The sequence below is a fragment of the Tinamus guttatus genome, unplaced genomic scaffold, assembly GCF_059628265.1.
Source record: "Tinamus guttatus ecotype Peru unplaced genomic scaffold, ASM5962826v1 Tinamus_guttatus_pri_ptg001453l, whole genome shotgun sequence".
In the NCBI taxonomy this organism is placed as follows: domain Eukaryota; kingdom Metazoa; phylum Chordata; class Aves; order Tinamiformes; family Tinamidae; genus Tinamus; species Tinamus guttatus.
Genome location: NW_028289987.1, coordinates 1 through 13,493, shown reverse-complemented (window position 1 = coordinate 13,493; position 13,493 = coordinate 1). Strand labels below are relative to the sequence as shown.

Genomic DNA, 13,493 nt, shown 5'->3' with positions numbered 1-13,493 from the left:
GTTTTATCTCAAAAGGGGCAGTTTTACCTCAGGAAGAGGCAGTTTTAGCTCAGGAAGGGGCAGCTTTACCTCAAAGGAGGCAGTTTTACCTCAGAAAAGGGGTGGTTTTACCTCAAAGGAGGCAGTTTTATCTCAGAAAGGGACAATTTTACCTCAAAACGGGCAGTTTCACCTCAGAAAGGGGAGTTTTACTTCAAAGGGGGTGTTTTACCTCAGGAAAGGGAAGTTTTACCTCCGGAAGGGGCAGTTTTACCTCAAGGGGGCAGTTCCACCTCAGGAGGGGGCAGTTTTACCTCAGGAAAGGGGTATTTTACCTCAAAAGGGGGCAGTTTTACCTCAAAAACGGCAGTTTCTCCTCAAAAAGGGGCGGTTTTCCCCGAGCCGAGCGCCCCCCCACGCGCTGCCGCCGCCGCCGCCCGGGCGGGAAGAGGCGCGAGGGCGGCGGGGGGCGGGGCTCGAGCGGCGCGTGCGCAAAGGGGCGGGGCCGGCGCCGCGTGCAGAGCGGGAAGCCCCGCCCCCTCCGCAAGCCCCGCCCCGCCTACCCCTCTAACAGTAACCCCGCCCTTCACGAGCCCGCCCCCTCTCCCGCACTAACCCCGCCCCTCCGCAAGCCCCGCCCCGTCCCCGTCAACCCTCCCGCACTAACCCCGCCCCTCCAGAAGCCCCACAAGCCCGCCCCTCCACAAGCCCCGCCCCCTCAAGCCCCGCCAACCCCTCCCGCACTAACCCCGCCCCCTCCAGAAACCCGCCCCCTCCCCCGCACTAACCCCGCCCCTCCGAAAGCCCCGCCCCCTTCCACGAGCCCCGCCCCTCCACGAGCCCACGGCCTCTCCTGCACTAACCCCGCCCCTCCACAAGCCCCGCCCCTCCTCCAGCCCTCCCACACCAACCCCGCCCCCACACACTAACTCCGCCCCTCGGCAAGCCCCGCCCCCTCCCGCCAGCCCTCCCGCACTAACCCCGCCCTCCACAAACCCGCCCCCTCCCCCCGCACTAACCCCGCCCCCTCCGCAAGCCCGCCCCTCCACGCCAACCGCCTCCCGCACTAACCCCGCCCCTCCGAAAGCCCGCCCCCTCCCGCCAGCCCCCCGCACTAACCCCGCCCCCTCCACAACCCCCGCCCCTCCTTTCCAAGCCCCGCCCCCTCGCCGCCACAAACCCCGCCCCCACAACCGCTTGCGCAGCCTTTATTTGCATACAGAAGGGATACGCGTGCCGCCCCCCCGGCGAGGCCCCGCCCCCCGGGAAGCCCCGCCCCCCGGGGAAGCCCCGCCCCGGTGACGTCACTGGCCCCGCCACAGGGCCGCCGCGCCAGCGCCCCCAGCAGGCGGGGGTGCTGCGGCCGCAGGGGGGCCACGAAGGCGCCGGGGGGGACGAGGGCGGCGCCCGCGGGGACACGAGACCCGTGATGACAAAGGAGCCGCCTGCGGGGACAGGGGGACAATGGGGGACATGGGGGACAATGGGGACATTGGGGACAATGGGGACATTGGGGACAATGGGGACATGGGGGACGTGGGGGACATTGGGGACATTGGGGGGGATATGGGGACATGGGGGACGTGGGGGACATTGGGGACACGGGGGACATGGGGACATTGGGGACAATGGGGACATGGGGACACGAGACCCGTGACGACAAAGGAGCCGCCTGCGGGGACAGGGGGACAATGGGGACATTGGGGACAATGGGGACATTGGGGACATGGGGACAATGGGGACATTGGGGACATGGGGGACATTGGGGACAATGGGGACATTGGGGACATTGGGGACATTGGGGACATGGGGGACAATGGGGACATGGGGACATGGGGACATGGGGGATATGGGGGACACGAGACCCGTGATGACAAAGGAGTCGCCTGCGGGGACAGGGGGACAATGGGGGACATGGGGGACATGGGGACAGGGGGACATTGGGGATATTGGGGGGATATGGGGACATTGGGGACATTGGGGACATTGGGGACATGGGGGACAGGGGGACATTGGGGACACGAGACCCGTGACGACAAAGGAGCCGCCTGCGGGGACAGGGGGACAATGGGGGGACATTGGGGACATTGGGGACATGGGGGACATGGGGGACAATGGGGACATGGGGGGATATGGGGGACATAGGGGGGACATAAGGGGACACTGGGTGGGGGACATAGGGGGGACATAAGGGGACACTGGGGGACATAAAGGGACACTAGGGACATGGGAGGACATTGAGAGGGATATGGGGGACATTGGGGGGATGTTGGGGACATGGGGGGATAAGGGGGACACTGGGGACATGGGGGGGCATTTGGGACATGGGGGACATGGGGGGGGACATTGGGGACATGGAGGGGACATGGAGGACCCTTGGGGGACATTGGGGGGATATAGGGGACATGGAGGGGATAGTGGGGAGATGGGGGGCATTGGGGGACATTGGGGGGGACATGGGGGGATATGGGGGGGATATGGGGGACACGGAGGGGACACTGGGGGGCTATTGGGGCCATTGGGGACCACCCACCTTTGCGCAGGGCGGGGCACTGTGGGCAGGGCAGCGTCAGGCGGAGGGTGGGGCCTCCCTTTAGCCCCGCCCCCTTGTAGGTCTGGAGCCCCGAGAGCAGCGCCCAGGAGGCCCCGCCCCCCCGGCCGGCGGCCGTCACCGTCCCGGTCACCACTGGGACAGGCGGACACGGGGACGGTGTCACCCCATGTGTCACCGTGTGTGTGTGTGTGTGTGTGTGTGTGTGACACCCCATTGTGTGTGTGTCACCGTCACCACTGGGGACAGGCGGACACGGGGACGGTGTCACCCCCATGTGTCACCGTGTGTGTGTGTGTGTGTCACCCCATTGTGTGTGTGTCACCGTCACCACTGGGGACATGGGGATGGTGTCACCCCCATGTGTCACTGTGTGTGTGTGTGTGTGTGTGTGTGTGTCACCCCATTGTGTGTGTGTCACCGTCACCACTGGAGACACGGGGACAGTGTCACCCCTATGTGTCACTGTGTGTGTGTATGTGTCACCCCATTGTGTGTGTGTCACCCCATTGTGTGTGTGTCACCGTCACCACTGGGGACAGGGGGACATGGGGACAGTGTCACCCCTATGTGTCACTGTGTGTGTGTCACCCCATTGTGTGTGTGTCACCGTCACCACTGGGGACAGGGGGACACGGGGACGGTGTCACCCCATGTGTCACTGTGTGTTTGTGTGTGTGTGTGGTGTGTCACCCCATTGTGTGTGTGTCACCGTCACCACTGGGGACACGGGGACGGTGTCACCCCCATGTGTCACTGTGTGTGTGTGTGTGTGTCACCCCATTGTGTGTGTGTCACCGTCACCACTGGGGACACGGGGATGGTGTCACCCCCATGTGTCACTGTGTGTGTGTTGTGGGTCACCCCATTGTGTGTGTGTCACCCCTCTGCGTGTGTCACCGTCACCACTGGGGACACAGGGACGGTGTCACCCCCAGACTGTGCACGTCACCCCATTGTGTGTCCCATTGCGGGTGTCACCGTCACCACTGCGGACACGGGGACACGTTGACGGTGTCACCCCCAGGAGGTCACTGTGTGCGAGTGTCACCCCCCCAGGGTGTGTGTGTGTCACCGTCCCCATCACCCCGGGGGACATGGCGGGGGGGGTTCACCCCCCCATTGTGTGTGTGGTGCCACCCCCGCTCTGGTTGTGTCCCCCCATTGTGTCCCCCCCATTGTGTCACCCCACAACGTGTCACCCCATTGTCACCCCATTGTGTCCCCCCATTGTGTCCCCCCATTGTGTCACCCCATTGTGTCCCCCCCATTGTGTCACCCCCGTTGTGTCCCCCCATTGTGTCCCCCTCATTGTGTCACCCCATTGCGTCACCCCCATTGTGTCACCCCCATTGTGTCCCCCCATTGTGTCCCCCTCATTGTGTCACCCCATTGTGTCACCCCCATTGTGTCACCCCATTGTGTCACCCCATTGTGTCACCCCATTGTGTCCACCCATTGTGTCCCCCCATTGTGTCCCCCCATTGTGTCACCCCATTGTGTCACCCCACAACGTGTCACCCCATTGTCACCCCCATTGTGTCCCCCTCATTGTGTCCCCCCCATTGTGTCACCCATTGTGTCACCCATTGTGTCACCCCCATTGTGTCACCCTCATTGTGCCCCATTATGTCCCCCCGTTGTGTCACCCCCATTGTGTCACCCATTGTGTCCCCCCATTGTGTCCCCCCATTGTGTCACCCTCATTGTGTCCCCCCGTTGTGTCCCCCTCATTGTGTCACCCCATTGTCACCCCCATTGTGTCCCCCATTGTGTCACCCATTGTGTCACCCCATTGTGTCCCCCCATTGTGTCACCCATCGTGTCACCCCGTTGTCACCCCTCACCGAAGTCGCTGTCACAGAAGCTGCTCTGCAGGGTCCCCTCACGGCGGCACCGGGGGGGGCACTCGGTGCCTGCGGGGGGAGACACCGAGACCGGAACCACCGGAACCGGAACCGCCGGTACCGTCAGTACCATCGGTACCGCCGGAACCACCAAGAGCACCGGTACGGCCAGCACCATCGGCACCAGTACAACCAGCACCAGCGGTACCAGCAGCACCAGTGGTACCAGTACCACCGGCACCGGTACCATCGTAACCACTACCACCGGCACCAGGACCATCAGCACCGCTGGGACTGGCACCGCGGGCACCAGAACCATCGGAACCGACACCATCGGCACCGGTACCACCAGCAGCAGGTACCGCCGACGCCGGTACCACCGTCAGGGCTCACCTGGTGCCGCGGTACCGGGCGGCTCCGGCGCCGCCTTGGCCGTGGGGTTGGCGCCTTTGGGCCCTTTTCCCGGCGGCGGCGCCGGCTTCGCTCCGGCTGTTGCTCCGGCTGTTGCTCCGGCTGTTGCTCCGTCCGTAGCCACAGGCGGCCGCACGGTGTAGGAGGCGGAGAAGCCGTCGGCGGTGACGCTGAGGTCGGACACGAACTGGACCAGGAGCTCGTTGCCCGACGACACGATGGGGCTGCGGGGTGACGGAGCCGGGTGACGCCGGGTGACACCGGGTGACGCCGGGTGACGGAGCCGGGTGACACCGGGCGCCGCTGGGTGACACCAGGTGACACCGGGTGACGGAGCCGGGTGACGCGGGGTGACACCGGGTGACACCGGGTGACGGAGCCGGGCGACGCCGGGTGACACCGGGTGAGGGAGCCGGGTGATGCGGGGTGACACCGGGTGACGCCGGGTGACGCCGGGTGACAGAGCCAGGTGACACCGGGCGCCGCCGGGTGACACCAGGTGACACCGGGTGAGGGAGCCGGGTGACGCGGGGTGACACCGGGTGACACCGGGTGACGCCGGGTGACACTCACGCGGGCGCCGCCTCCCCGCAGAAGCGGCCCAGGCGCCGCGCGTCGTCATGGCGACCGCCCTCGAACACGGCCACGTAGTCGTAGCGACAGTGACCGTCGGGCTCCACGTCAAACTTGCCGAACGTCAGCTCGATGACCTGCGGGGACAGCCGCGGCGCGGTGACACCGCCACAGCCGGACACCGCGGCGCGGTGACACCGCCACAGCCGGACACCCAGACACTGCAACAGCCAGACACCCGGACACCGCGACAGCCAGACACCACGGCGCGGTGACACCGCCACAGCCAGACACCCGGACACCATGGCACAGTGACACCGTGACAGCCGGACACCGCGACACGGTGACACCCACGGACCACAACACCCGGACACCGCGACACTCGGACACCCGCGCACTGCGACATGGTGACACCGTGACACCCGGACACCGCAACACCCGGACACCCATGCACCACAACACCCACATGCCGTATCCGGGTGTCCGGGTGTTCTGGTATCCCAGGATCCCTGTATCCCTGTATCCGGGTGTCTGGGTATCCCAGGATCCCCATGTCCCCATGTCCCTGTATCCAGGTGTCCCCATGTCCGGGTGTCGGGGTGTCCTGGTAACCCCGTGTCCCCGTATCCCGGTTCCCCCGTATCCCAGTCCCCCCGTATCCCGGTGTCCTGGTCCCCCCGTATCCCGGTCCCCCTGTATCCTGGTGTTCCCGTGTCCGGGTGTCCCGGTCCCCCGTATCCCGGTCCCCCCGTATCCCGGTCCCCCGTGTCCCGGTCCCCCGTGTCCCGGTCCCCCCTGTATCCCGGTGTTCCCGTGTCCGGGTGTCCCGGTCCCCCGTATCCCGGTCCCCCGTATCCCGGTGTTCCTGTGTCCAGGTATCCCGGTCCCCCCGTATCCTGGTCCCCCGTGTCCCGGTACCCCCGTGTCCTGGTGTTCCCATATCCCGGTGTCCCGGTCCCCCTGTATCCCGGTCCCCCTGTATCCCGGTGTTCCCGTGTCCGGGTATCCCGGTCCCCCGTGTCCCGGTCCCCCCGTATCCCGGTGTTCCCGTATCCCGGTATCCCGGTCCCCCGTATCCCGGTCCCCCGTATCCCGGTCCCCCTGTATCCTGGTGTTCCCGTGTCCGGGTGTCCCAGTCCCCTGTATCCCGGTCCCCCTGTATCCTGGTGTTCCCATGTCCGGGTGTCCCGGTCCCCCACATCCCGGCCCCCCCGTGTCCCGGTCCCCTGTATCCTGGTCCCCCCGTATCCCGGTGTCCCGGTCCCCCCGTATCCCGGTCCCCCGTATCCCGGTCCCCCCGTGTCCCGGTGTTCCCGTATCCCGGTGTCCCGGTCCCCCGTATCCCGGTCCCCGGCGCTCCCACCTGCTCCGGCGGCGCCACGATGTGCCAGGAGCAGCTGATCCCGGGCGGATAATTTTCCCGGGGCCAATTGGGAGTCTCCAGGGCTCCCTGGGGCTTCTCCAGGCGCCCCCCGCACAACTGCTGCTCTGCGGCCGGAAAAGCGGGAAAACCGGGAAGCGGCGTCAGCGCCGCCCCCCGTCCCGCCCGGATCCCGCCCGGATCCCGCCCGGAGCCGCCGCGGGGGGGGGGAGGAAAAGTGGGAATTTTGGGGGGAGGGGGGGGGTACTCACCCTCGGAAAAGCTCCGGGGCTCCCCGGAAAAGCGGGATGCGGGGGGGGGCCCTGCAAGAGGCCAAGGGTTGGGATGGGGGGCAGGAAGAGCGGGAAAAGCGGGAATGCCGGGGGGGGGTGTCCTGGGAGGCCTGGGAGAGCGGGGAAGGTGGGAATTCCTGGGAAATCCTGGGAAAAGGGGTACGGAGCAAGCGGAAATGGGGATGAGGCAGGAATGGGGATGAAGGGGGATCCGGGCAGAGCGGGAATTGGGAATCCAAGGAGAGGGAAGCGGAATGAAGCGGGATCGGAGCAAAACGGGAGACAGGGCGGGAATTGGAGCGACACGGGATCGGAGCCACGTGGGAATCCCAAGAAATCCGGAACAGGGAGCGAGAATCCGAAGGGAGCGGAGGGAGAATCCGAAGGGAGCGGAGCAGGATCCAAACGAAGCAGGAGCTGGAGCCAAGCGGGAATCGGAACAAGATGGGAACAGGACGGAAGCGGGACTGGATTGAAGCGGGAATCGCGGAATTCCCGAAGCGGGAATCGCAGCAAGGCGGGATTAGAGCGACGTGGAAGGAGGGATCGCCCGGAAGCGGGATGGGATCGGGCAGGATTGGAGCAGGGTGGGATGGCGGGATCATGGGATTGGATCGGGAGATCGGGATGTCGGGATGGAATCGGGATGGACATCGAGATCTTGGGATGGGATATTGGGCTGCGATCAGGATGGGATCGGGATGGGATATTAGGGTACGGGGATGGGGTTGGTATATTGGGATGGGATATGGGAATACAGGGATGGGACCGGGATGTTAGCATAGAGCATGACAATGGGATATGGAAATATGGGGATGGGATATCACGGCATTGGGATCGGGATATCAGGATCGGGATCAGGACCTTGGGATCAGGATCTCAGGATACCGGGATCAGGATATCCGGATTGGGATCAGCATCCTGGAATCAGGATATTGGGATATCGGGATATCGGGATATCAGCATCTCAGAATCTCAGGATCAGGATCTTGGGATCAGGATCTCGGGATCTCAGGATCAGGATCTTGGGATTGGGATATTGGGATCTCAGGGGCTCAGGATATTGGGATATTGGGATCCCGGGATCGGAATCTCAAGATCAGGATTCAGGATCCTGCGATCAGGATCTCAGAGGCTCGGGATATTCAGATATTGTGATCCCAGGATCTTGGGATCTCGGGATTGCGATCTCAGGATCTCGGGATCAGGATCCTGTGATCCCGGGATCAGGATATTGGGGTCTCGGGATTGGGATATCAGGATCCCGGGATCAGGAGCTCGGGATTGGGATCCCAGGATCCTGGGATCTGGATCTTGGGATCCCAGTATCAGGATATTGAGATCTTGGGATCAGAATCTCGGGATCAGGATGCTGGGATCAGGATGGTGGGATCTCAGGATCGGGATGCCAGGATCAGGATATTGGGATCTCGGGATCTCAGGATCCGGATCTCGGGATCCAGCATCGGGATATTGGGGTCTCAGGATCGGGATCCCGGGATCAGGATCTCGGGATCCAGGACCAGGATATTGGGGTCTCAGGATCGGGATCCTGGGATCGGGATATTGCGGTCTCAGGATCAGGATATTGGGGGCTCGGGATCCCGGGAATGGGATCGGGATATTGGGGTCTCAGGATCGGGATCCCGGGATCGGGATCTTGGGATCTCGGGATCTCAGGATCGGGATCTCGGGATCCAAGATCAGGATATTGGGGTCTCAGGATCGGGATCCCAGGATCGGGATATTAGGGTCTTGGGATCTCGGGATCGGGATCTCGGGACCCGGGATCAGGATACTGGGGTCTCAGGATCGGGATCCCGGGATCCGGATATTGGGATCCAGGATCGGGATATTGGGGTCTCAGGATCAAGATCTCGGGATCCCGGGATCAGGATATTGCGGTCTCAGGATCAGGATATTGGGGGCTCGGGATCCCGGGATTGGGATCGGGATATTGGGGTCTCGGGATCGGGATCCCGGGATCGGGATATTGGGATCCCGGGATCCGATATTGGGATATTGGGATCCGGGATCGGGATCTCAGGATCTTGGCATTTGGGATCGGGATCTGAGGATCAGGATATTGGGGGATCGGGCTCCCGGGATCGGGATGGGGATATTGGGATCCCGGGATCGGATATTGGGATATTGGGATCCGGGATCGGGCTGGGGATCCGGCCGCGCTCACCGTCTCCCAGGGGCCGCCCGGCGCTGAACCAGGCCAGGAACCCGCGGCCGCCGCCGCCGCCGTCGCTCTCCATGCGGAGCCGGAGGATCCCGCCCGGCGCCTGCAGCGTTCCCGGCCGGAACGTCCCGCAGAAGCGGCCCAGGAGCGGAGCCGCCGGCCCCGTCCCGGCGAACACGGACAGGGAGTCGAAGCGGCAGCGGGAATCCGGCTCCAGGTCGAAGACGCGGAAGGAGAGGAGCGCCGGGCGGCCGGCCGGGACCTGCGGGAACGGGAACGGGATTGGGATTGGGATTGGGATGGGAACAGGATTGGGATTGGGATGGGGATGGGAGCGGGATTGGGATGGGGATGGGATCGGGATTGGGATGGGATCCGGCTCCAGGTCGAAGACGCGGAAGGAGAGGAGCGCCGGGCGGCCGGCCGGGACCTGCGGGAACGGGAACGGGAACGGGATTGGGATTGGGATGGGGATGGGATGGGGATGGGGATGGGAGCGGGATTGGGATGGGAGTGGGATGGGGATGGGGATGGGATGGGAGCAGGATGGGGATTGGGATGGGGATGGGAGCGGGATGGGGATGGGATCCGGCTCCAGGTCGAAGACGCGGAAGGAGAGGAGCGCCGGGCGGCCGGCCGGGACCTGCGGGAACGGGAACGGGATTGGGATGGGAGCGGGATTGGGATGGGATGGGAGCGGGAGCAGGATGGGGATTGGGATGGGAGCGGGATGGGGATGGGAGCGGGATGGGGATGGGAGCGGGGATGGAGTTGGGATGGGGTTGGGATAGGACTGGGATGCCAATTGGGAGGAGATTGGGATTGGGAAGGAGTTGGGTTAGCGGTTGGGATGGGATTCAGTTGGGATTGGGATGGGGTGCGATGGAGTCGGGATTGGGATGGGGCTGGGATGGGCACTGGGATCAGGATGGGGTTGTGGATTGGGAGTTGGGATGGGGCCGGGGCTGGGGCCGGGATACAGGATAGGGATGGGAATAGGAACAGGGGTTGGGATGAGGACAGGGAAGCAGCATGGGAAGCGGGATGGGGACCAGGACCGGGATCAGGACCAGGACCGGGATCGGGTCAGGACCAGGATCGGGACTGGGATCGGGACCGGCGTTAAGACTGGGATCAGGATGGGGATCGGGATCAGGACCGGGATTGGGATCAGGACCGGGATTAGCACTGGGATCGGGATGGGGATCAGGATGGAGATCGGGATGGGGACCAGGATTGGGATCGGGACCGGGATTAGCACTGGGATCAGGACGGGGATCGGGATCCGGTCGGGGATTGGGATCAGGATGGGGACCAGGATGGGGATGGGGATCGGGATTAGCACTAGGATCAGGACAGGGATCAGGATCAGGACGGGGATGGGGATCGGGATCAGGACGGGGATCGAGACCGGGATTAGCACTGGGATCCGGAAAGGGATCGGGATGTGGATCGGGATGAGGATGTGGACCGGGACCGGGATGTGGATCGGGATGGGGATGTGGATCGGGATGGGGATGTGGACCGGGATGGGGATGTGGACCGGGATGGGGATGTGGATCGGGATGGGGATGTGGATCGGGATGGGGATGTGGATCGGGATGGGGATGTGGATCGGGATGGGGATGGGGATGTGGATCGGGATGGGGATGTGGATCGGGATGAGGATGTGGATCGGGATGGGGATGTGGATCGGGATGGGGATGTGGACCGGGATCGGGATGGGGATGTGGACCGGGATGGGGATGGGGATGTGGATCGGGATGGGGATGTGGACCGGGATCGGGATGGGGATGGGGATGGGGATGTGGACCGGGACCGGGATGTGGATCGGGATGGGGATGTGGACCGGGAGCGGGATGGGGATGCGGATCGGGATGGGGATGTGGATGTGGATGTGGATCGGGATCGGGATCGGGATGTGGATCGGGATCGGGATGTGGACCGGGATCGGGATGGGGATGTGGATCGGGATCGGGATGGGGATCGGGATCGGGATGGGGATGTGGACCGGAACCGGGCCGGGCCGCACCGCGATGGTCCAGGTGCAGCTCCGGTTGGGCGGGTACGGCGCCGGGAAGCCCTCGCTGGCCACGTAGCCGGAGTCGCCGCTCAGCTCCCCCCCGCACGGGAACACGGGCCTGGAAACGGGAGCGGGGGGGGGTCACGGGGGGCGGCACCGGCACCGGTACCGGGAGGCGGTACCGGGAGGCACCGGCGGTACCGGGAGGCGGTACCGGGAGGCGGCGGTACCGGGAGGCACCGGCGGTACCGGGAGGCGGCACCGGGAGGCGGTACCGGTACCGGGAGGCGGCACCGGGAGGCGGCGGTACCGGGACACGTTGCGGCCGGGGCTCCCCTGTCCCAGGCCGGACCGGGCCAGGACCCAGAGCAGCAGCAGCGGCAGCGGCGGCGCCGCGCGGGGCCTCATGGCGGCAACGGCGGCGGCGGCGGCGGCGGCGGGACGGGGCGCGGGGGCGTGGCCTGAGGCCGCCCCGCCCCTCCGCGGGCCCCGCCCCTCCGCGGGCCCCGCCCCTCCGCGGGCCGCGCCCCGCCCCCGCGGCGCCGCGCGGGCCAATGGGAGCGCGCGGCGGCGGGAGGGGCGGGGCGCGCGGGGGGAAGGGGGCGTGTCCGCCCCGCCCAGGGGCGGGGCCTGCGGCTGCCAGGCTGGACGCTCCCCCCCCGCCCTCCCCGCGCGCGCGGGGCATGACGGGAGGCGGCGCCACGTGCGGGGCCGGGGCACGACGCCAGCCCCGCCCCCTCCCCCCCCCCCCGGAGCGGCGCCGCGGGGGCTGCTGGGAAACCGCCCCCCCCCCCGCAGGGACAGCGGAGACGGGCGGGGCTGGAGCGTTTTAATGACGTCACGCGCCCCCTCCCCAAATAAAATACGTCACGTGGGGGTGCCCCCCCCAAGGGGAGGGGGTCACGGGTGGGGGGGGTCATTTTGGCGCCGGGGGGAGGGGGGGAGCGGCCGTTCCCCCCCTCCCCCCCCCCCGGCGCCGCCGCCGCCCCCCCCCTCCTCGCCGGGGGGGCCCGGCCCGCGCCCCGCCCCCCCCCGGGGCCGGTTCCGGTTCTGGAGCCGCTGCCGCCTCCGGGACCTGCGGGGAGCCCCGCCCCCCCCCCCCCGGTGCCACGTCAGGTCATGACCCCCCCCCCGCCACGTCACGACCCCCCTCCGCCACGTCACGACCCGCTCCCCCCCCCCCGCCCCTGGATGCCTCGTGGGGGGGGGGAGGAAGGAGGAGGGAGGGGGGACACGGGGGGGGGGGGGCAGGAGGGGTTGGGGGGTCTGTGGGGGGGGGGGGGCGGAACAAGGGGGTCCCCAAGGGGGGGGGCAGGACGGGGGGGGGCCCCCTATGGGGGGGGTGTCACGGGGTTGTCCCCGGGGGGGGGGGTCCCCAGGGGGGGGGGGTCCCCGGGGGGGGGTGTCACGGGGGGGGGGTCCCGGGGTTGTCCCCAAGGGGGGGAGGGGCTTTGCGGGGGGTCCCCAAGGAGGGGGGGGGTCCCCAAGGAGGGGGGGGTGTCACTCACGGCGGGGGGGGTCCCGGCCCGGCCGCTCGCCCCCCCACCGGGGGGGCACCGGTGACGTCACCGCGGATGACGTCACGGCCGATGACGTCACGGGCGCCCCCCCCGTCGGGGACCCCCCCCCGGCGCCGCTGCGGGATCTGGTACCGGGGCAGGGCCGGGCGGCGCCGGGGGGGGCCCGGGGGGGGCACCGGGGCCTCCTGGGGACGTTGGGGACAGTTCAGGGTCCTGGGGGGCCTGGGGACACCCCGGGCCCCCCCCGGGTCCCCCCTCACCGGAGGCGGCTCCTTGTCCCTGTCCTTGTCCCCGTCCTTGTCCCCATTGTTGTCCCCATCCTTGTCCCCGTCCTTGTCCCCATCCGGCTCCTGCAGCCTGGGGGGGGTCCGGGGGGGTCATTGTGGCCCTTGGGGACCCTGTGGTGGCCCCCGATGACCCCCTCGGTGCCCCCCCCCCCCATCACCTCTCCCGCCGCTGCCGATCCCGGCGTTCCCGGCGTTCCCGCTTCGCCTTCCCCTGGCGTTCCTGGTGTTCCCGGCGTTCCCGCTCCGCCTGTTCCCGAAGCTCATCCTGCTTCGCCTGTTCCCGCTCGGCCTGTTTGCGGCGTTCCCGGTGTTCCTGACGTTCCCGCTCCACTCGTTCCTGGCATTCCTGGTGTTCCCGGCGTTCCCGCTGTGCCTGTTGCTGGTATTCCCGGTGTTCCTGCTGTTCCCGGTGTTCCTGCCATTCCTGGCCTTCCCGGTGTTCCTGGCGTTCCCGCTTTACC

The 13,493-nt window shown here is 66.8% G+C and overlaps 1 protein-coding gene across 1 annotated transcript; it reads right to left on the bottom strand.

Moving 5' to 3' along the window:
• Positions 1-254: 254 nt before the first annotated feature.
• Positions 255-11,633, bottom strand: LOC148590331 (procollagen C-endopeptidase enhancer 1-like). The gene is given in 11 exon segments (XM_088539165.1): positions 255-314; positions 1,292-1,392; positions 1,395-1,424; positions 2,513-2,665; positions 4,378-4,446; positions 4,771-5,012; positions 5,362-5,498; positions 6,725-6,849; positions 9,206-9,464; positions 11,235-11,343; positions 11,536-11,633. Coding segments are annotated over 11 exon segments (1,383 nt in total).
• Positions 11,634-13,493: the final 1,860 nt, after the last annotated feature.